The sequence below is a fragment of the Microtus oregoni genome, unplaced genomic scaffold (assembly GCF_018167655.1).
Source record: "Microtus oregoni isolate MIOR12 unplaced genomic scaffold, Mior012 000002F_ref0000024, whole genome shotgun sequence".
Lineage (NCBI taxonomy): Eukaryota > Metazoa > Chordata > Mammalia > Rodentia > Cricetidae > Microtus > Microtus oregoni.
In genome coordinates, this window is record NW_024543061.1 from 13,472,699 (window position 1) to 13,495,287 (window position 22,589).

Here is a 22,589-nt window from a genome sequence, read left to right on the forward strand (position 1 = left end):
TTACTACTGCCCAGGCAACTGAATCTCTCTGCCTCTAAGGCTGTTTGCTGTTTCATGTAAATACAGCCCACCATCTTTTGTTGCTGGCTTTTGCATTTAGCAAAATGTGTTCGTCTTTCCAATTGAAAACTAACGCTGGAGCTGGGCATAGTAGTCCATGATGGTAATCCTAGCACTCAAGGCTGAAGCAGGGATTGGTGCCAGCATGCACTGTATAGCAAGACCTGTTTCTAAAACCAAACAACAACAACAAAAATCCTCAAATTTCAAAATATAGGGAAGAATAAAGGAGAAAGTGTGCTAAGGCTTTCCACTGGGGAAGAGAGACTAGGGGAGTGTTATGTGCACATAGCCCCTGAAAGCCTGTGACAGCCATGGGAGAACCGAGGTCCAAGTGTATTATTTGAGACATAGGTTCTTTTTTGTTTTGTTTTGTTTTGTTTGTTTTTGAGCCAGGGTTTCTCTGTGTAGCCCTGGCTGTCCTGGAACTTCCACTGTATACCAGGCTGGCCTCAAACTCACAGAGATCCACCTGCCTCTGCCTCCTTGAGTGCTGGGATTAAAGGCGTGTGCCACCACCATCTGTCTGGTGCAGGTTCTTTTTAAAAAATATTTATTTATTTTATTTATTTATTTATTTATTTATTATTTCACATCTTGACCACAGTTTCCCCCACTCTCCCAACATTTCTGTTCTGAAAAGGGCCAGCTTCCCATGGCTATCAATCAAACATGGCATATCAAGTTGCAGTAAGCTCCTCTCATATTAAGACTTGACAAGGCAATTCAGTATGAGGAATAGGATCCCAGAAGCTGGCAACAGTCAGAGACAATTGCTTACCACCCTTCTTGGTCCTATAAGAAGACCAAGCTACACAACTGCCACATATATGCATAGGGCTTAGGTCAGTCAATCCCATGCAGGCTCCCTGGTTGTTGGTTCAGTCTCTGTGAGTCCCTATGAGCCAAGATTAGTTGATTCTCAGGGGGGGGGAGGGGGTTATGGTGTCCTTGACCCCTCTGGTTCCTACAATTTTTCATCCCCCTCTTCTGCAGGCTTCCTTGAGCTCTGCCTAATCTTTGTCTGTGGCTCTGCATCTGTTTCCAGCAGTTGTTGGGTGAAGCTTCTCTGACAACATTGGCCTAGGCACCAATCTATGAGTGTAGCAGAATATCATTAGGAATCGTTTTATTGACTTTTTGCCATCATGTTTGGTTCTGTCCTGAGTCTCTGGGTCATCCATCCTCTGGGTCCTGGTACTCCAGGCAGTGTCAGGTGTAGGCTCCCTCTCGTGGCATCGGCATGGGTCTCAGGCTGACCACTCCTACAAATTCTGTGACACCTTTACCCCAACACATTTTATACTTTTGGTTGTGAGTCTGGCCTTTAACAGCCGAGCCATCTCTCCAGCCCACCCCAACACATCTTGTAGGCAAGACAAATTGTAGGTCAAAGATTATGTGGGTGGGTTGGTGTCCCAGTCCCTCCTTTGGAAGTCTTGCCTGTTTACAGGAGACAGACAGCTCAGGTGATATATCCGCTGTTGCTAGGAGTCTTGACTACTTGGGTTATCCTTGTTGATGCCTGGGAGTTTCCTTGCACTAGGTTTCTATCTCACTCTGAAATGTTACATTTTTCCGGTCATTTCTTCCACTGCTCTCCTCCTCCGCCCCCACCTCCTGTTCTCATCTCCGCCTCCCCATCCGCTAGTGATGCCTGCTCTTTTTTCCCTTCACAGTGAGATTCATGCATACCCTCCTTGAGTTTTCCTTATTATTTAGCCTCTCTGGGTCTGTGGATTACAGCTTAATTATCCTTTATTTTATTTCTGATGTCCACTTATGAGTGAGTACATACGAACTATATTTGTCTTTATGGATCTGGGTTACCTCACTCAAGATGATTCTTTTGTAGTTCCATCCATTTGCCTGCAAATTTCCTGATGTCATTGTCTTTTACAACTAAATAATACTCTGTTGTGTAAATGTACCACACTTTCTTTATCCATTCTTCAGTTGAGGGGCATCTAGGTTGTTTCCAGGTTCTGGCTATTATGAATAATGCTGCTATGAACACAGCTGAGCAAATGTCCTTGTGGTGTGAGTGTGCATCCTTTGGGTGTATGCCCAAGAGTGCTATTGCTGGGTCTTGGGGTAGATCAATTTCCAATTTTCTGAAAAATTGCCATATTGATTCCCAAAGTAGCTGTACAGGTTTGCACTTCCACTAGCAATGGAGGTGTTTTTCTTGTTCCTCTCCAACATAAGCTGTCATTTGTGTCTTTGATCTTAGCCATTCTGACAGGTGTAAGATGGAATCTCAGATGTATTTCCCTGATGGCTAAGGATGTTAAACACTTTTTAAAGTATTTTTTAGCCATTTGAGAGTTCTCTGCTGAGAATTGTTTAGATCTGTACCTCATTTTAAAATTGGATTATTTGGTTTTTTTATTTCTAGTTTCTTAATATTTTGGATATTAGCACTCTGTCTTTTCCTGTTTTGTGGGCTGCTGTTTTGTCTGTTTAATTTCCTTTGCCTTTTAGATGCTTTTCAGTTTCATGAGGTCCCATTTATTAATTGTTGATCTTGTGTTCTGTTCAGGAAGTTGTCTCCTATGCTAATGTTTTCGAGGCTATTCCCACTTTCTCTTCTATCAGGCTCAATGTATCTGGTTTTATGTTGATGTCTTTGATCCGCTTGGACTTGAGTTTCATGCAGGGTGATGGATACGGATCTATTTGCAGTCTTTTACATGCTGACATCCAGTTAGACCAGCACCATTTGAAGCTTTCTTTTTTTATTTTCTTCATTGTATAATTTTAGCTTCCTTTGTCAAAATTCAGGTGTCCATAGGTATATGGATTTATGTCTGGGTCTTCAGTTGAATTCAATTGATTCACCTGTTTCCTTTTATGCCAATGCCATGTGGTAAAGGCAGGCTCTTGTGTGTCTCAGGCTTGCCTTAAACTCTTAGTAGCTCTTTTAACATCTTTAAAAAAAATGTGTGTGTGTGTCGATGCATACATGACACAGACACACATAGAGGTCATAGCACACTTACAGGAAGGAGTTGGCTCTTTCTGTCCACCACGCAGGGATTGAACTCAGGTTCAGGTTGAGCTTATGGGACACTTTTCCCTGCTCAGCTGGCTCACTGTACCCACCTTTCTTGGGGGAGGGACACACAAAACAACAGCAACAGCAATATTGAAAAACCAGTTTAACCCTGTCAGGTTGCCCCACTTTTCAGAAAGGTCTGGGCAAGATGTCGCTGATCTTCTAGTATGTGCAGCTTGCCATGGAGGGCTTGAGGTGGGCACAGCAGGAAAAGAGATGGGAAATGGGACAGACAGGGGCCTCAGAAGCACAGCAGATAGCACTGGTTTGTTATACGTTGTGCAGCAGGGACTGGGACCGCAGATGTGCACCGCACCCCTGGCTTTACCCGTGGCCAGATTTGAGAGATCGTGCGTGTGTAATCTCAGAAGAATGAGCCCTGTTAGCGTTATTGGCTACATCCAGCTTCCCGAAACATGAGCGGTACCCTGCCTGCCCTGTCAGATACTAGTGTCCCCAGCTGTACTGGGCTGGCATTCATTCTGCGGGGCTGGGAGAGTAGCCGCTGAGTTGTAGAGTTTGTGTGTTCTCACTTAGCGGTGCCCATTGATGTGCCTGCTGTTGACAAGACCAGCGGTCGTCTCTGAAGTGACGTTCAGGTATATCAGGAGTACACAGACTGAAATTGTGCTTAAAAGGTATTTGAGGAGAGACTGTCATGTTATGTTAATTTATGCTTGGTTTGAATGAGTGATTTGAACTTGGCCCACTCTTTTTTCAGGGAGCCAAAGACCACAGACCCCCATGGGGACAGCATTCTGTGCAGTATGGTTAATGATTGTGGCCCAGTTCCTCAGCTTTCTCAGCTCCGCAGACCCCACTAAGTGTGTTTGCAGTCTGTAGGCTCATCCTGCCCAGCTGGTCCTAGACCTGGGGCAGCGGCACCCTGCACACATCTCTGCTGTCTTTGGTACCACTTCCCTTTCCACAGAACACCCCAAAATGAAAAAGCTGAAGTCCCCACCCCGTGTCCACTGCTTTAACCCAGATGATACTGCTAGTTAAGTAGACCTGAAACTACCCAGCCTTTCTGTCCTAACAGGTGAGTATGAATGCACACAGTAGGACTTACTCCTTTGGGCTAGTCTCTGAATTACACCATTTGCACTAAATTCATCTTGGGGTGTTCTAACCCTAGTTAGTTCCCTCAGATCCCTTTATAATCAGTTCTCACCTAATTCCACACAGAGGCCTCACTGTGGCATCCTTCCCTTGAGTTTCCTTAAGTTTTGTCTGCTTATTCACAATGAGGCTGTAGACAGGTAACTTGTGCCTGAAAACTTGGCTCCTCGATTTTGCCAGACACTGGGCAAAATGCTTTGGTCCTCAAAGGGAGGAAGAAGCCAGTGTGCAATTACAGATATGGAAACAAGCATTTCCGTAGTAACTGCACCCAGGTCCCAAGAGCTGTCTTCCCATATTTAGTTAACCCGAAGTTCTTTGACCTAAATTCCCTCCTCTCGTGAAATTATAGAATCAGCAGGCGTGCAGATGGAGCTCCGTCGTGTACTCACAAGTGCGCTGCTTGTTTGTGTTCTAAGAAACACGGTCCTTAGTGTTAAGGAGTGGAAATGGCATGGAGATTCTGCTGCGGGAATTAGCTTGACCTTAATTCCCTTCGGTGAACTTTCATGTTGTGTTTCATGGCAAATGTCACACCATTAAACAGCTGGACCTTTAAGGTATCTTTCTTCTCATTGTGGGTACTGAGAAGCTCAACCTGGAGATTTTGAAGAACTAAAGGTTTTTTCCATCCCTAGATTTGACACAGTATCTTGTAAGAATAACATCAGCTCTCTGAATCCCAGGGCTGCGTGGCCAGGCCAGGGGCTGGCGCTTGCCAGTCAGCCCTCCCTCACTTAGCTGCCGTGCTCCGTTCCTTAAAGTAAGCTGTTCCTTCTTTGAATTATTTTTCTGAGCTGTGAACCCCATGTAGGGAAAGGAAGAGAGGTGCCAAAGTACATTCTAGTTTGGAAAAGTTAGCCCCTGTGATTGCAGACTGTCCCGCGCTACCGTCTCGCCAGCAAGAACGACGCGGCACATTCAGGATCCTTCTGCAGAAAAGCTTTATGTGTCTTGAGAGGGAGAGCATAAGCTTACAGAGCGAAGACCTCAAGGGTCAAAAACCTGGCCCTTATATAGTCCTCGCCTTGGACGTGTCAAACTCTGACTGGCTGCAGCCTGTCAAACCCTATGACGCCACGGGAGAGGCAGAGAGCAAGGGATGGAAAGCTACTATGTGCATGTGCACTGGCTTGACAAGGTAAACTGTCATTTACCATGCACATGCACACTGGCTTGATTACAGTGGTGGTGCTGATGGTCAGCGTCATCTTGCAATGGAGTATGTGGGAACGGCTCCCCACATCTCCCCCTTTTCATTTTTAAAAGCAATCTGGCTTTCCCAGGCTATGAGGGTAGAGACAGTGGTTGTACTTCCCAATGTAAAAATATGTAAGACGTGTACGAAATCTATCCCTAGATTCATTGAACCCGGGATGCTTTCGACCTGCCCTCTGCCATTTTTTCTGGGAAAGGGAAAATGAGGCAGGCAACCCTTATGCAGGACAACATGTCTCTCAGAGAGAACCACTCTCTGTGCGATGCCCTTAGCTCAGCACCCCTCTTGGGAGGTCAGGCTGAACACTCTACCTTGTGCAGTGAACCTGAGTTCTAGGTGTGCAAGAGCTGTTCAGTCGGTGGCCTATTGCTTGAGCATAAATATCAGTGGAAGCCCCTTGTTCTAGGGCGACCAGAGCCTGTGCAATCATCACCTTATCTCTTTTGTTTTGGGTTTTGAGCTTACAGACCAGTCAGAGAAGTGACACCAATCCACAGCAAATGACTGCACCAAATAATTCCATCCCCACCCATTCCTTGAAGTATGAAACAGCAGACAGTCCCTCTGTGAAGGACAGATCAAGGCAGGTAGAGTTGATCTGGACAATGGCGGCTCTCAACTCGCGAAGACATCACCGGCATCGGCAACAGAAAGGTTGACACAATCAGCATGAGAGTGATCCCCGCCATCCTTCCGTTCCAAGATTTTTCTTGTTAGCCGTTCAGGGACCCAGAAAGGATTTTCTTCATTCTGTGGAAAAATACAAACAGCTCCCCTGGATCTTATTAAAATAGGATCCGGGCCTCTCCATTCATTAGTCAACACATCTTTCCATTTTACAAGTTCCTTTGGCCGCCGTGGCTGTGAACAGTGTCGGTCCGCCGCGGTCTGATCATGGTCATCCAAATTTAAAAAATTTATAGTGAACAAAGCAGTGGCAATGGCCACTCTTGGCGTCGGGGGCAACAACTTCATTATTTCCCATTTTTGTTTAATTAGATAAGACTTAAGTGTGTGATGGCATTGGCTCTGGCTTGCTCCTGGGCCGCTTCATACCAAAGGGCTTTCCATTCCATACTAACAAGTGATGCTTTGGTGACCGTTTGCCAGTCAGCCGGGGTCATGGCAGTCATAGCCAGTTTGTCTAATTGGGCTAGGGTAAAATTAGCGGTAACGCCATATTTTCTAACCGATTCCGCCAATTCTTTTATTTGGCTATATTCCACAGGTGCGTGCACCCGTCCTCCTTCCACGTCTTCAAAGACGGGGTAGGCCAAGCACAATTTTCTCTTTACCTTCTCAGGAAGGAAGGAAAAGGCCCTCGGGCGCATCTCATAAGGAGGGGGTGCCGAAGGAACCACCTGTGAAGAAGCTGTGTAAAGCTGTCCTCTGTCGCTTTGTAAGCAATCATCGGGATAACATCTCTCCTTCTCATATCTGGTTGCTTCCTCATCTAGTTCAACTTCTTTCTCGGGGTCTAAATCTTCATCCCCAGAGCTATGAGAGTCATTAGAGCTATCTATACTTAAAGCCTTAAGTTCCTGCAGAGGGTACCGGCTAGAGCCATTCTCCTTACCTTTTTTTATCATGGTGCATTGTGGACCATTAGGGTCCGAAGTATTCATCCCCTCATCCTTAGACTTACCAGGGAGGTCTTTTTCCTTAATAGGGGCTAATTTTTTTTCTGCGCGCACCCAACCTCTCAGTACGTTCAGTTTCTGACATACTGTCCTGGACTTCTTCTAGGACGTTTCTTCCCTCTGCCACTATAGCCTTGCAGGCTTCATCCTCCAGACGGTGTTTAACCAACTTCCAAATGGCCTTTGTTCCTTGCCTTAAGTCTTCCTCAATTAGTTTTTTATCGAGGTCTTTATCTAGTTTGTTCCTCGAGGCAAGAGTCAACGATCCGGAGCAAACATACCAGGGAGCCACTCGATCAATCTCTTTTATGAAGTTTTTCAGCGTCCGATGGGCAATTTTTATGTCTCTTTGTTTTAACACCGACTCTAGTGCTGTGATAACGGACTGCGAGGAGCCCATGATGACAAGCAGGCACCCGCGGCTTATCTACGTCCGTCTTACAAGTGCGGCGAAAACGAAAGTGTCCGAAAAGGAAAGTATCCGTGCGTGGCTCTTTTATCTACAAGAGACTGAAGCGCACAGTAAGGTACTGCCGCTTATCTACGTCGGACTTACCGTACCTAACAGTTTGGTGGTCCCAAAACGATGATCAAAAACGCTCTCAGAAGATCACTAAGGCCTCCACGCTACTCTTCAGGGCGATGAAAGGTCCAGTCTGAAATCCAAAAAAGACATGCCTCTCTGAACGTACTCACCTGCAGTTCTGAATCCTCCTTGAGTCCAAGGGGTCTCCGGCGGTGCTGACGATGTTAAGATTCCCGGGATTTCGGCACCAGATGTCCTGCGCTACCGTCTCGCCAGCAAGAACGACGCGGCACATTCAGGATCCTTCTGCAGAAAAGCTTTATGCGTCTTGAGAGGGAGAGCATAAGCTTACAGAGCGAAGACCTCAAGGGTCAAAAACCCGGTCCTTATATAGTTTAACCGTCCTCGCCTCGGACGTGTCAAACTCTGACTGGCTGCAGCCTGTCAAACCCTATGACTCCACGGGAGAGGCAGAGAGCAAGGGATGGAAAGCTACTATGTGCATGCGCACTGGCTTGATTACAGTGGTGGTGCTGATGGTCAGCGTCATCTTGCAATGGAGTATGTGGGAACGGCTCCCCACATCAGACACATTCAGAGCTCAGCATGGCTACAAACAAGGGAAACAGAAGTGAGGAGGGACTTGCTTTGGCTACAGCATCCACAGTATGCTTGCTCGCTCCCTCAGATGTCCTGCCGGCTGTGAAGCAGGCACAGGGAGAGTTACCGCAGAAGGTGACAGCTGGGCCTTGGACTCTGCTTGATTAAATTTGAAGCTTGAAACTGAATCCTTTGCCGGGACAGGGGATGGAATGAAATTTCACTCCTCTCTGAAGGAAACTTCTAAAGGAAAGACTTGGCAACGTAAGAGAGCTGTGCACATGCTTCCAGCTTGCTTGCAACCTCCTTCCAGTCTAGACGGAGAGGAGCTGCCCTGGGCCTCCGGCGTGTATCCCAGGGGTTAACCGAGTCTTTGGGGCTTCGAAAATGGCTGTTTATGACCTCCAGACCTGGAGTCTATCGAGGTGAATGAAGAAAGGGGCGGCTCTGTGTGCTTTGCTTCCTCCAGTTTGGCTTTAAGACCCCATGAGGGATGGAGTCTCACCCGCCTGGTATTTGTGAGGACACAGGGTTATGACAGATTCCTTGCTTGGCTTTCTGACGGATCCCTGGGGAGGATGCCAGTCCCTCCCTGCGCCAGTCTCTGGAGTGTTGCTCTTTCCTGTGGGTGTAGAAGCCACTGTTTCAAGCCGTGGCATGTGCGCAGCCCACTACTGGTCGTACCACCTCCAAACCACAGGGACCTCAGCAGTGACCTCATCTTAGGGTACCCACGAGGAGTATAAGGCTGGGGGATTATCCCTCAGTTCCTCGTTTCCAAAATGGAGTCAGTTCCCAAAATGCACATGCTGTGCCCTTTATGGGTACTAAATAAATTTTCAAGGCTATACTGTTAAAATATTTGAAAGGTTTTCTACTAAAATGAGAGAAATATGTTCCCCTCAAAAATAGATTTTACAAATATTAGATAATGGCTGGTAAGACGCCTCCTTGTTGTCATTCCTTACAGTCAGGCCGTCCCTTAGTCCCACGTGGAGGAAGGAGAAAACTGGCTCCCATGGGTTGTCCCCACACCCCCCCACACGAACACACATACATACTTGCACATGCGCATGCACACACACACTAAGACACAGGCACCCACACACACGCACATGTGCACAGAATAAAGTGTAATAAAAATAAGAGTAAAATCCTAAGAGTCTGAGGAAACCAGCTGAGGTGATGTTTCAGACTACAGCAGTGAGAATCTTTCTGAGGCACAGACAGGTTTAAAGATAAGAGGAGGTCCTAGGAATAGGTGTCCTGGTGGGCACGGGACCTCATGCCTCACATCCACCCGTACTCAAGTGCACACAGAAGGAAGCTGTTCTGGAGCAGGCCTGTGAGGCAGGTGCAGCAGGCCTGAGGCAGGTGAGGCTGTTGAGCATGTGGGGCATCTTTGGGCCTCGTCCACAGTAGCTGTGCTTTGCTGATAGGAGCCATTAGCTCTGGGAACATGGGAGTGAGCCAGCAAGTCCTGTGTGTCAGGACACTCGTTCCCTGATAACACTGAAGGTCATTTGTCTTTTAGACTGTCCAAAGCCAGTTAATCCTATTGATAAATAAGACTGTTTCTTGCCCTGCTAGATAGAAAATGTGAAGCTCTTTATTGTTGCTGTGGTAAAAAACAAAAACAAACAAAAAAAAAACCACAGAAAATCACATAACACAACCGTTATCTTAACCATCTTAACCGTTGGGGTGCAGGGTTAACCAAACCAAAGTCTTGCAACATGTCAAGCGAAGATTACCACTAAGCTGCATTATTGGCCCCAATTCAGCATGATGAAACAGACCTCTAGAACTTCTTTTTTAGAGAGAGAGGAAGAGAGGAAGAGAAGGAGAGAGTGATCTCTGTGTTTCTGTCTGCACAGATCTCTGTGTGTGTGTGTGCGCGCGCGTGCGTGCTCACCGTAGCATAGAATGGAAGTCAGAGGACCGTCTTTGGAAGTCAACTCTCCTCCTATCATGTGGGTCCTAGAGATGGAACTCAGATCGTCAGGGTTGGCAGCAGCCACCTTGACCTACTGAGCCATCTTGCTGGCCCTCCAGAGCCTTTCAGTGTGCAAAACTGAAACGCCATGCCTGTTAGATGCATTGCCTCTTCACCCCCTCAGCCTGTGGTCCCCAACATCTAGCTTCTGTAAACCTGACCACTTCACACACTGCAGGTAAGTGCAGTCTTCATGTGACTGGTTTGTCTCACGGGCATAATAAAATCAATACCCTTGTGGAGTTTCTATTCTTGTCATGTGATGTGGCCTCCTGGTTCCGTCCTGTTCCTGAGCTAAAGCTAACCCTAAAAGGCAAATGCTCTATATTAGCAGATGGCAATCAACACGGGAGTGGCTCCAGGCATCACAGGGCTGAGTGTCTGTCTACACGGTGTTATTTCTAATGTTGCCGAGGTTCTAAAGCCCATGTTGGTCCTCCCCTTTCAGAGAGCTCAGAGATATGCCCAGCAAGTCTTACAGAAGGAATGCCGGCCCAGGTTCGCGAAGAAAGCCATGGCTCAGTTATTTGAGCACAGGTACAGCATGAACTTGGAGCCCTTTGTGCAGAAGGTTCCCAGGGCCAGTGAAGCCGAGCTCAAGTATGACCCTCCTTTTGGATTCCGGAAGTTCTCCAGTAAAGTCCAGAGCCTCTTGGATTTGCTGCCTGAGCGTGACTTTCCTGAACACTTGAGAGCCAAGCACTGCCAGCGCTGCGTGGTTATTGGGAACGGGGGCATCCTACATGGACTAGAGCTGGGCCATGCCCTCAACCAGTTTGATGTGGTGATAAGGTATCTGCACTCAAAACCAGCTTTATCTAGAATTTAGGCTCCTACTCTGGGCCAGTGCAGCTCTGGGGACAGAGAGGAAACCTGGAAGCTCTTTCAGCATCTCTGTTTCAACACCTGGGTTTGTGAAACAGAGCCACAAATGGCCAGGTGTCCCAAACTATTTATTGGTTATGCTAGATTCAAGGAGTATGCTGTGGGCTGAAGTCACTTGCTAAGCCTTTCAGAAGAGGGGTGTTTGGAAGGATGGGAGGGCTTGGTAAACAGTGTGTTAGCTAGGGAGGGTGTTAGCTACAGGATGGTGGAGGACAGGAGGATGATGGGGGATGCCTGGCTTAGGATAGCGAGCCCTAGGAGACAGTGCTGGCTAGGGTAGAAGGCCCCTCGGGTAGTAAGAACTCAACACAAGCAGTAGACAGCTGTTCTAGAGTTCTCTGACCTCACCTAACTCTTTAAAGGGTATTTTTTTCATTGGCTTATTTGTTTGGTGTTTGGTCTTTTGAGACATGGTTTCTCTAGATAGCTCTGACTGTCCTGGAACTCACTATGTGGACCAGGCTGGCATGGAACTCCCCAGAGCCAGGATTAAGGTGTGCTCCACCACACTGTGCTTAAGTTCTTCCCCTAGGTTAGGGGTGTGGCGGAATGGTAGAATACTTGCTTCCAATACTCGAGGCTCTGTATCAGTGACAGTGAGGAAAGAAAGGCTTTCCAGTGATAGATGTAAAGTATGCATTATCAGGGAGAGAATGGCACTGCCCGTAGCCCAAGCGGCCAGCCGCTGCTGGTTTGCTATGCTACTGCTCACTGTGGCTCTGGGCATGTGCTTGTGTCTGTGTCTCTCTCCCTCCTGAAAGACTGATTTTGTTTATCTGTGAGTGTGCATGTGAACATGCACACATGTGCCCGTGGAGGCCAGAAGAGGACATCAGAAGTTATAGGCTCTTGTGTGCCACCCAGGATGAGTGCTCGGACTAAACTGTGGTCCTCTGGGAGAACAGCAAGTCCTCTTAGCGACTGGGCCATCTCTCCAGCCCTGCTTTACTTATACAGTTTCTAAATCATTAATATCTTAGAACTCCTTTAGAAGAAGATGAATTATTGGGTGACTCTCTTGCCAGACATTAGAATGTTCTCATCTTTTTACTTTTCATTATGAAATTGCTTTGTATTTTTTTTTTAGCCACATGTCTTTTTATCCAGCTCTGATTAGTTAGTTCCTTGGACAAGTTTTTTAGAATAGAATCGGTGTCTCCAAAGCCTGTGTCTGTTTTTCCAACCCTTAGTACACTGCATAAATTAACCACAGGAGCTGGGTCCTAATTCAGTCTGGGCAGATTGAAGACAAGAGAATGGGAACAGAGCCTGGGGGAAGGTGTGACTGACACTCATGGTTGGTTACACACAGAAAGGGGGAGCAGTGACAGAGGCTGAATCTGAGCAACATACTAAAAAGTCACTCAAATTGGCAGCCCCTTTTAATGGTTTGAAAACTAATGTCAAATGATACCAAGATTTTGACTCCAAGCGCTTTTGGCCTTAGAAACTGCTGTTAGACACCCGGAAGTGGAAGGAACAGGTTAGTGAGGGACATAATAAAATCCACTCCAGACATTTTGACCTCCAAGTGATGATGCTCACATGGGACCTTTGTGATTTGGACCAACCACTCCGTGATGCCTCAGTTTCCTCATCTGTACCCTAGAAGCAGTGAGGTTCATCCACAGTGGAGACAATGTGCTAAGAGCAGTGAGCGACAGGGTTATGTTCAGTGCTCATAAACGCCACGGCTACTTCAGGAGAGCGCATAGGAAGCCGAGGGCTGCAGCAAGGTGCAGTCGGTGAATGGGTACGTGTTCAAAGGGGCAAGGATTAGAAAGTAGGAGGACGCAGAAGGGAGCCGCAGGAGAGCAGGAGCAGAGCAGGCTAGGCTTGTGGGGGTCAGTGGCTGTGACGGCTGCCGTACACTCATGCTTTCTTCTCAGAGTAACCCCAGTGGGTGGTGGTGTCACCGCTAGCAGGTGCCGTGAAAGACACAAAGGTGCCGGTCCTTAACTGCTTAAATACAAGCTCTGGAGGCTCCAGCCCCTTGCACCTGGTCCCACTGAGCCGATCAATGAACACCCGTGTGCAAGTAGCGTACAGAGCAGGGCCGGGAGCCCCCACTTGTCCAGCAGCGCAGGGCTAGGCTGTGGGAAAGCTGGTGGGGGAGGGGGGACCAGTGTTGGCAGTGCAGACCTTCAGTTCCGGGGCAGAGGTGGCTAGAGAAGGCTGCACCTCAGGCTGGCTCTGAAGGACAGCAGTGTGTGTCTTCTCAGAAAGGAATCAGGTGGGGACGGCTGAATGAGGAGCCCTGCCTGGTGTGAGGAGGGGGCTGATAGCTGGGAGGGGCCAGAAAAGGGGCTTGATGCCCTGGGGTGGCAGGACTGGGGCGTGAGGACTTCAAGGGCTCCTTGCACAGAGAGGCTCCAGTGTGCCAGGGACAGTGAAGGGTGCTTGGAGCCCTTTTAGAAAGACAAAGATTGGCTAAGAAGCATTTTTATTCTCATAATTTTGTGGGAATAGTACAAATCATTTCATTTACCTTCTCCCAGATTCCCTGGTTGACCACATACTTTCCATTTGCTTATTTTCCCTGGATATATACAGATGCCCTTGGCTTTTGAGGCTTCCCTCTGTACGCCCAGCATACTTTTCCATCGGGACTGCATTAAGGGACAAGGGAGGCAGCTCAGTGCGTAAGGCTGTTGCTGCAGGACTGGAGCTCAGGTCTCCTGAGGAAATGCCGGGCATGACAGCCAGCCTGTAGATTCCATGCTCCATAAGTCCAGGCTCAGAAGGCAGAGGCAGGCTGGCTACATAGACTAACTAGCCATCCTGGTGAACTTTGGCTTCAATAGAGAGACCTTGTTTCAAGCGATAAGTTGGAGACCTTTTGAAGAAGACTCCCCATGTCAACCCACTCATGCGTGTAAGGGGAGGGGAGAAGTGGGGAGGCACTGACTCCACCTAACCTGTTAGACATCTGAGCTTAATGTAGACTGTCAGTCTCTTCCCCTCGTGATCCACCTGGCTATCACCCTGTGGCATCATAAAACGTATCATTCCACAGATGTTAGCAGCCCAGGAAAAGAGCGAAATCTGAAGTTCAGAACAGGGTTTCTGTCAGATGCATACTGCTTTGGGTCATCATAAAATTATAAGATTTTAAGTTGAGCTGTTAAAGATCAGATACCGTCTGTACTGTTCCTCTCTCCTGACCCTGTTTGAAAGTTGCAATAGCAAGCCCTAAGAACTTGAGTATGCTTTTCCTGAGAACAGAGACACGATACTCAGACTCAGAAAGTTAGCATAATGTAATTAATAAGTTGTATCCATACATTAGTACCTACAGACCTAATAATCTGCAGACTTTATATATATCAGCGGTGCCTTTCCTTTTCAAAACAGAAGAAGGAAAACAGTCTGGCCCAGTGGTGTGCTCTGGCATTTAACTGTCCTGTCCAGTAGCCAGTTTTAATGACCAAGGGAGGGGGTGTTAAAGATCAGGAAGGGGAAGTAGCATGAGATAGCAAGGTTAGACACAACTATGTGGCTGACATTTTTATGCGATTTCAGAAGACCATTAACTAGCCGGGCACAGTGGTAGCTCTGTAACCCCAAGTACTCAGGAAACTTTGGGATTCTGGCAAGATCTCTTAATTATCTGAGCAAATGGGAGACTTTCAAAGAAAGTAATATCCAGGAAAGCCCTAAGTGTTATGTTTGGGTTAGCTTAAAATACCAGGACATGACAGAACTGTCTAAATTGACAGCATGGGCTTGAGGCCATGTTCAGCCAGCGCCCTGAAGGGCAGCGATGTGCAGGCCGCTGGGGTCACTGGGAGGGATGCCTACTCCAACAGTGTCCTGATTCATGAAGGCCGTGGCATAGGATGCTGGGATGTCACACAGTGTGACAAGATGATTAATGACTTCCTTTGTCAATTGTTCCTCTTTGTTTGACTAGGTTAAACAGTGCACCAATTGAGGGTTATTCTGAACATGTTGGAAACAAAACCACCATAAGGATGACCTACCCAGAGGGTGCCCCGCTGTCGGAGGTGGAGTACTACGCCAATGACTTGTTTGTTACCGTTTTATTCAAGAGTGTTGATTTCAAGTGGCTTCAAGCAATGATAAAAAATGAAACCCTGGTAAGCCCTCAGAATTCTTCTGGAAATCCAGCATTGGTAAAAGTGAGGGCATCTTAGATTGAAATTATGGACTTTTATTTTTAAATATTCACAGTAGAATACAAACTTTTGCTTGGTCTTTGAAATGATATTCTCCCTCTTTGTAGAAATCCCTCAGAACTCCCCTGCACATTTGCTTCAGAACCTTATTAATATTAAGACTTGGCACATAGAACTGAAAGTGTGACTCAGTCTGTGGAGTGCTCGCCGAGCATGCACAGGCCCGGGTTCATTCCCTGTTGCCACATAAAACTGGCTAAAGGGGCACACACTATATTCTCAGTACTTGGGAGGTGGCGGCAGGAGGATAAGCTCCAGGCCATCCTCAGCTATGTAGAGTTTGAGGCCAGCCTGGGCTACATGAGACCCTGTCTTAGAAGCAAGCAAATAAATAAGTAAACCAAAACTACAAAGAGAATTTCATGTGAAAATGGTGTTCGCACTAAAAGGCAGCATCAACTTTAAGACCACGCTTCCTATTGTGAGGTTGATTACCTTGCTCTGCAGACATGGACAGAATGACTTTTAGTTCAAGAAGTGAGATTTGCTGGATGAATGTAAACTGTGCTGAAGTTTATACAATAACCATCCCAAAGATGTTCTCCAAAATGCTGCGGGCAGGATCCTCTCATTGGAGTAAATCCAAAACATCCTCAAGGGCAGCAGCGGAGGCCTCCACTGGCTCAGCTTCCTCTTGCTGGTCTGTCCCATAACCGGTTAATACTGCTTAATTGATTTACTTAATTGATGTAGTCCCATGCATTAAAGTGAAATAATTTTCAGAGCTCAATTATCAAGCTGATAATAAATAACTATCTCTCTCTGTGAGGCAGGTGGATCTCTGTGAGTTCGAGACCAGCCTGATCTACAAGAGCTAGTTCCAGGACAGGCTCCAAAGCCACAGAGAAACCCTGTCTCGAAAAACCAAAAAAAAAAAAAAAACTAACAGGATAGGGTCCATGGAGATGCCTGGCACCCCAGGTTCAACCCCAGGTGGTGCATGATAGAGAGAGAGAAGTGATTCCCAGAGATCCTCCTCCGGCCTCCATGCATGTGCTATGACACCACACACACACACACACACACACACACACACACACGTGCATACAATACGTGGCTAAATGGACATTCTTTTTAATTTAGTAGGCCATACCACATGATGGAACAGTTTACATGTCCCGAGCCTGGTTCTCTGTGGATGATTGTGACCTTCTGGAGTTTCTATAGCATAGAATTTCTGATGGGAAAATGAAGTGACCTCTAGTCAGTTGCTAAGCAATTTTATGAGACTAGGAAATAAAGTCAGTGGAAAGTGGGTATGTGGTGAGAACCCATCCAACAAGGCACTCCCCGCGCTTACCACCCCTAAGTCGAGCCTGTTAACTGACCTTCCCTGGGAACGCTGTAGAGTGTACAAGAGCCCTGGCTCAGGTCATCCTTGGGGAATTTCTTCCTCAAGCAAACAAGTTGGTTCTGTCATTTCTGTTCAGGTCTGCAGCAACTTTGTAATTTGCAAGTTTCGGGGTTACATTATTGGGCGGAAGTACTGGATTTCCATACATTTAGATGACTGTGCTCTGGGGTGCAGGGCCAGCTGGAGCTGTGCTCATGACCTTCATCATTAACCTTCTTACCCTCTGCTGACAGGAGGACGTTAGTAAGTATCCTGACGATTGCTTGCATTCTTCCCTTAGCCATTTTGGGTTCGGCTCTTCTTTTGGAAGCAGGTGGCAGAAAAAATCCCACTCCAGGCCAAACACTTCAGGATTTTGAACCCACTTATCATCAAAGAAACTGCCTTTGACATCCTTCAGTACTCGGAGCCTCAGCTGAGATTCTGGGGCCAAGACAAGGTATATATTTGTTACTGCTCACTTAACTGTTCTCTGTGTACAAGAGAAAATAGGTTTAAGTTTTGTGCAGGCTCATCTATACCCCTAGAAGCATCTCTAGTAGGGAAGCCTACTCAATGACCAAACAGGTCCACGTGTGATTAACGTTCCGCCCCTTGGTGTCAGGTCTTCTTGTGGTTGAATTAGCCTTCTAGTGTACTCTTCAGTACAGTAACACACATGTTGCTGAAATGTTAAGAAAGGCATCTTGGCCCCAGGCATGAAGAGGCACTTCGTTAATCTGAAAGGTTCTGTATCTTGTATCTCTGTAAGATACTAAGACTTGGGGGCTGGAGAGATGGCTCAGCGGTTAAGAGCATTGCCTGCTCTTCCAAAGGTCCTGAGTTCAATTCCCAGCAACCACGTGGTGGCTCACAACCATCTGTAATGAGGTCTGGCACCCTCTTCTGGCCCTCAGGCATACACACAGACAGAATATTGTATACATAATAAATAAATATTTAAAAAAAAGATACTAAGACTTGGTAGTTACCAATGCTTCACAGTCGGTGATAAATGAAGACAGCCCTAAGACAGTGCTTTTCAGTCTGGCCCCACACCAGACGTTCAGACTTCACTAGTCAGTGTTGTGATCTGTACATGGGGATATTTTCAAAGTTACCCAGATAATTTGAGAACCTCTGTGTTCTAGGTTTCTATTGGGTAGGTTGTTAGCCTGAAGTTAACATGTGCTGCCAGAAGGCAGTGGTGTGGAAAATGATTTTATTGTAGCTTGGCTCATGTCTTTAAAACTTTGAAGGTTGCCTGGTCAACAAAGTGAGTTGCAGGGCAGCCAGGACTACACAGAGAAACTCCATCTTTAAAAAAAAAAAAAGCCAGGTGGTGGTGCCGCCTTTAATCCCAGAACTTGGGAGGCAGAGGCAGGTGGATCTGGGAGTTCGAGGCCAGCCTGGTCTACAAGAGCTAGTTCCAGGACAGGCTCCAAAAGCTACAGAGAAACCCTGTCTCAAAAACAAAACAAAACAACAACACTAAATACTTATAAAATTATAGTACATGTATAAGACATGCATGAAATACAAAAGAGTATCAGTACATGTGGGTCCAAGTCCCAGGATGCCTTGCTGCTTATGAACAAGTACTCCAGAAATACCTGAAACATTTCTGGGCTCACACATCACAGATACGGGAAATGGCCTGCAATTGGACCAGCAACAGCCCTCGGGACTGTTAGCCACAAGCTCTCTGGGCTTGTTATGGTGCTGTCTTTACCCAAAACTTGAGTGTAGATCCAGAAAGCTTGTGCCAGGCTTGCACATCCCAGGAGGCATGGCAGGATGCTAGGCAGACAGAGGGTGTGCCAACAGTGAGAAGCTAAAATGGGATGAGCCTTGGGCCTGCTGAGCCAAAGTTAGTTGAATCTATTTTGAAAGGAGTAAATGTAGCCGGGCAGAGTGACACGTGGACTCCAGCACTCCACAGGCTCAAGTAGGAGATTGTGGTGTAGAAGCCAGCGTGGGTTACATGGCAAGACCCTATTGTAAACAACAACAACCAGATGGATGAGCGTGATGACGCCTGCTGCGGAACAGGAGTTCAGTCCCGGGCCCACAGGGAGAAGAAGAGAACCAACTCCTGAAAGTTGTCCTCTGACTTCCAGGCCTGCACAGAGACATGCCTGTCCAAGTGCTCATGTACGCACACACACATACATTTATACATCTTAAAAATATAAAAAGATAGTCCTTATTTCAGGTCTGGCTTATCTGCTGTATATATAAAAATGGTCTAGGAACAGCAAATTGTAACATTAGTGCGACACTAGCAGCAACTAGGTATCTGGGAGAAATGAGAATTTAATAAGGGAAAATGTGCCCCACAGGAGGGATGGGATCCACAAACCATGCCCTGGGAAGGACCACAGAGGGTCCTTTCTGAAGTAGACCTGATAGATCCTTACAGCATATATACAAATAACACACAGACCCAGCAGGTTATATTTAGGAGTGTGTGTGTGTGTGTGTGTGTGTGTGTATTATGCATGCATGCATGCAGTAACAACTAGTGAAAAAAGAGGCTGTGAATTTGTAGGAGAGCAGGGAAGAATATGTGGGAGGTTTGGAGGGAAGAAAGAGAAGGGGAAATGTAATTATGTTATAATTTCAAAAGTTTAAAAATAGCGGGGTGTAGTAGTGCACACCTTTAAGCCCAGCACTTGGTGAGCAGAGGCAGGTAGATCTCTGTGAGTTCTAGGACAACCAGAGAGCTACACAATGAAACTCTGTGTGAAAAAAAAAATAATTAAAAATGAGTTAAAGTATTATTTTTAAAAATGAATAAATGGAATAAATTGGTCTGTGTTCTTTCAGAACATCCCCACCATCGGTGTCATTGCCATCGTCTTAGCCACACATCTGTGTGATGAAGTCAGCTTGGCAGGTTTTGGATATGACCTCAGTCGACCCAGGATTCCTCTGCATTACTTCGACAGTCAGTGCATGGGCGCCATGAACTTTCAAGCCATGCACAATGTGACCACAGAGACCAAGTTCCTCCTGAAGTTGATCAAGGAGGGTGTGGTGAAGGACCTCAGTGGGGGCATCCATCGTGAATTTTGAGCACAACAAACCTCAATTGGAAATGCAGCTGGGACCGGTGGTGAAGCCTCCACTTCCACTCACCCTGCCGCTGCTTGATGGGCAGCTGCTGTTTTTAAACTTTTCATTAAAAAAGAAAAGAAAAAAGAAAAAAAAAGCACCAACAAAGTTTAGCTCTTCCCACGTCTTTGCCCTATTTATTTGAAGTCAGTGTTGGGTTTTGCACATTTTTATAAGTTAATTTTAAGAATAGGATTGGAAAGACTTTTCAAAGAGAATCATATCAAATGACCCTTTATTGTATTATAAGGAAATAATTTAACTTGCAAACACTGTACGCATGTCTTCTGCACAGTGGGCAGCAGGTGATGAGGTGGGAGCAGAGGGCTCTCTGGCCCTTTGATGACGGCCATGGTGCCTGATTCTGGATTCTGCTGCTCTGTTTGGAAGAACTGATGGCAGAGACACTTCTTACTTCTTGGATGAAGGGCTTACTCATGACCACTGGCAGCTGCAGGAGGTCGGGACCACTAGACAAGTTCATAACCCCTTTCTGCCGGTTTGTCTTAGACTCACCAGCAATCAGCCAGAGCAGCTGGCCTGGAGGTTGCTGGCTGGTGAGACACTATTTGCTGAGTCCTGTGAAGTTGCCTCAGACTGGAGAAGCCATGTCTCTCCACACCATCAGGATACTTTTAAACTTCTAGAGAATTTTTTTTTCTGTCCTTCCAAAGCACTTATGTGTTATTTAAGATACTGCTGTTTGTCTGAGGTGGTACATCGAAATTATGACAGTGCCTCAGTTATCCAGAGCCATGGGGGATGAACCTTTCCAGGGATGATCACATTGCTGAAGCACTGAAGTGAGATCCTCCCATTGTTACAACTTGTTTATTTGAAAGAAGGAAGGAAGAAAGAAAGAAAGAGAGAAAAGATTTTCAAATGCTTGACAGTGTATAACAAACAATGTCGAAGAAAGAAAGAAAAAAGAATAAAAGCTTTTGCAGAGCCCCCTGTGATCTAGTTACTTTGAGTGTTTGTTCCTTCATTTGTTCATTTTAGGAAAATCCCTTTTCTCTGCTAAGTGGAACCCTCACCCTGGGTGCTGCATGTGAGGACAGAATTGGGGCACCTCACTCCCCTAGCTCTTTGATTCAAGTCAAGCGCCCCTCTGGTGATGGGTGTCGTAGTTATTTTTCAACACTGTGACAAAATTCCATGACCAAGGCAACTTATTAAAAGGAAGCATTTAATTTGGGGCTCAGGGTTTCAGAGGGTGAGTCCATGACCACAATGATGAGGAACACGGGAGCAAAGCAGCAAGCATGGTGCTGAAGGGGTCGCTGAGAGCTTGGATCTTGCTCCACAAACATGAGGCAGAAGGAGCCTAACTGGGAATGGGGCCTTTTAAACCTCAAAACCCACTCCAGCTGACACAGCTTCTCATCCTTCCCAAATAGTTCCACCAACAGGGGACAAAGCATTCAAATAATGAGCCTGTGGGGACCATTCCCATTCAAACCACCTCTGTAGTTACAGGTTGCCTTGCCCTGAAGCTCTAGCTTGCCTTTTAGTGGCCTGATGTCAGAAGGTGTGGGCAGCTGTTCTGCATCCATCTGCTGTGCCTTTTGTCTGTAGTCTTTCCCTGCCCATGCTCCCTGACATCTCCCTCAGTTCACTCCACTGCCCTGCAGCCCCAGGGAAGCCTGTCCCCAGTGCATTCTAACACTTGTCCTGTCTCCCTTCTGAGTGTTGGGAAAGGGGACAAGCCATATCAACACAAAACCCATCTCTAGGGCTGTAAGCTACAGCTCAGAGGGACTGCAGAGCAAAATAGTGTAGTATTTCTCTGGGGGTTTTGTCTCTTTTGGCTTCTACTTTGGAAGATATAATTTGCTGATGTGGGATTCCCCTCTGTATGCTGTGAATATATTTTGCTACCATTGGTTAATAAAAGAAGCTGCTTTGGCCTATAGCATGGCAGAATATAGTCAGGCTGGAAAAGATATGGAGAGAGAATAGGCAGAGTCAAGAAGACACCATATAGCTGCTGAAGGAGACAGAGGCCCCAGAACCTTACCGGTAAGCCACTATCCTCATGGTAAAATACAAAATAATAGGAATGGGTTAATTTAAGATGTAAGAGTTAGTTAACAAAATGCCTGAGCTAATGGGCCAAGCAATGTTGCAGTTCATATAGTTTCCTTGTGATTATTTCAAGTCTGGGTGGCCAGGAAACAAATGAACAGTCTCCTACTATAATTTGCTTATATGACAGTGTTTCTAAACTTCTAGTTCTATAACTTATTAAAAAACATTCTAGCTTGAATACCACACAGCCCCACTCTATAGCAAGAACCACAAAGATACATATATATGTGTGTGTGTGTGTGTGTGTGTGTGTGTATTGAGGAGTGCTGGGGAGAACAGGCTCATGGGATTGAGGGAGCTGGGAACCAGCCACACACTGCTTCACACCACCTGTCTCAAGTCTTCACAATCCAAGAGACTATGTGATTTCTCTCTCCTCTTTTAAGAGATCATGACCACAGGCAAGAAGCCATGCCTTTAAGCAGGTACCCCAAAGCTACTGGCAGAATAAATCCCTATAACACTTCCCCCTTTTGGTCGAAATAAGAAGGTTCTATACCCATACGAAAGTATATACAATAAGAACAATGGTCAAGCATTCTCCAGGAGAAAGAATAACATATATAAAAATAGAACTACAACCAACAAGAATAACAAGGAAAAAAACACATACTACATACCCACGCAATAGGTAATAGGCAAATAACAGAGATTATTCTAATAGCTGTTTTATTCTGAAGGTCTAAGTCTTGTACCTAATATGCCTTGGCTAATGTAAGAGAAGATAATAACTTATCATCTAG

General features: G+C 46.3%; 1 protein-coding gene across 4 annotated transcripts in view; it reads left to right on the forward strand.

Moving 5' to 3' along the window:
* St3gal5 (ST3 beta-galactoside alpha-2,3-sialyltransferase 5) overlaps nucleotides 1-20,720 on the forward strand; it is a 54,459-nt gene extending 33,739 nt beyond the window's left edge. For 3 of the 4 annotated variants that reach the window (XM_041641178.1, XM_041641181.1, XM_041641184.1), the window contains exons 4-7: nucleotides 10,670-11,013; nucleotides 15,020-15,206; nucleotides 16,940-17,098; nucleotides 19,468-20,720. In XM_041641178.1, the coding sequence (XP_041497112.1) occupies nucleotides 10,670-11,013; nucleotides 15,020-15,206; nucleotides 16,940-17,098; nucleotides 19,468-19,716 (939 nt within the window). In that variant the 3' untranslated portion in view covers nucleotides 19,717-20,720. The remainder of the gene's footprint in view (nucleotides 1-10,669; nucleotides 11,014-15,019; nucleotides 15,207-16,939; nucleotides 17,099-19,467) is intronic. The other variant, XM_041641191.1, reaches the window with a different exon arrangement.
* Nucleotides 20,721-22,589: the final 1,869 nt, after the last annotated feature.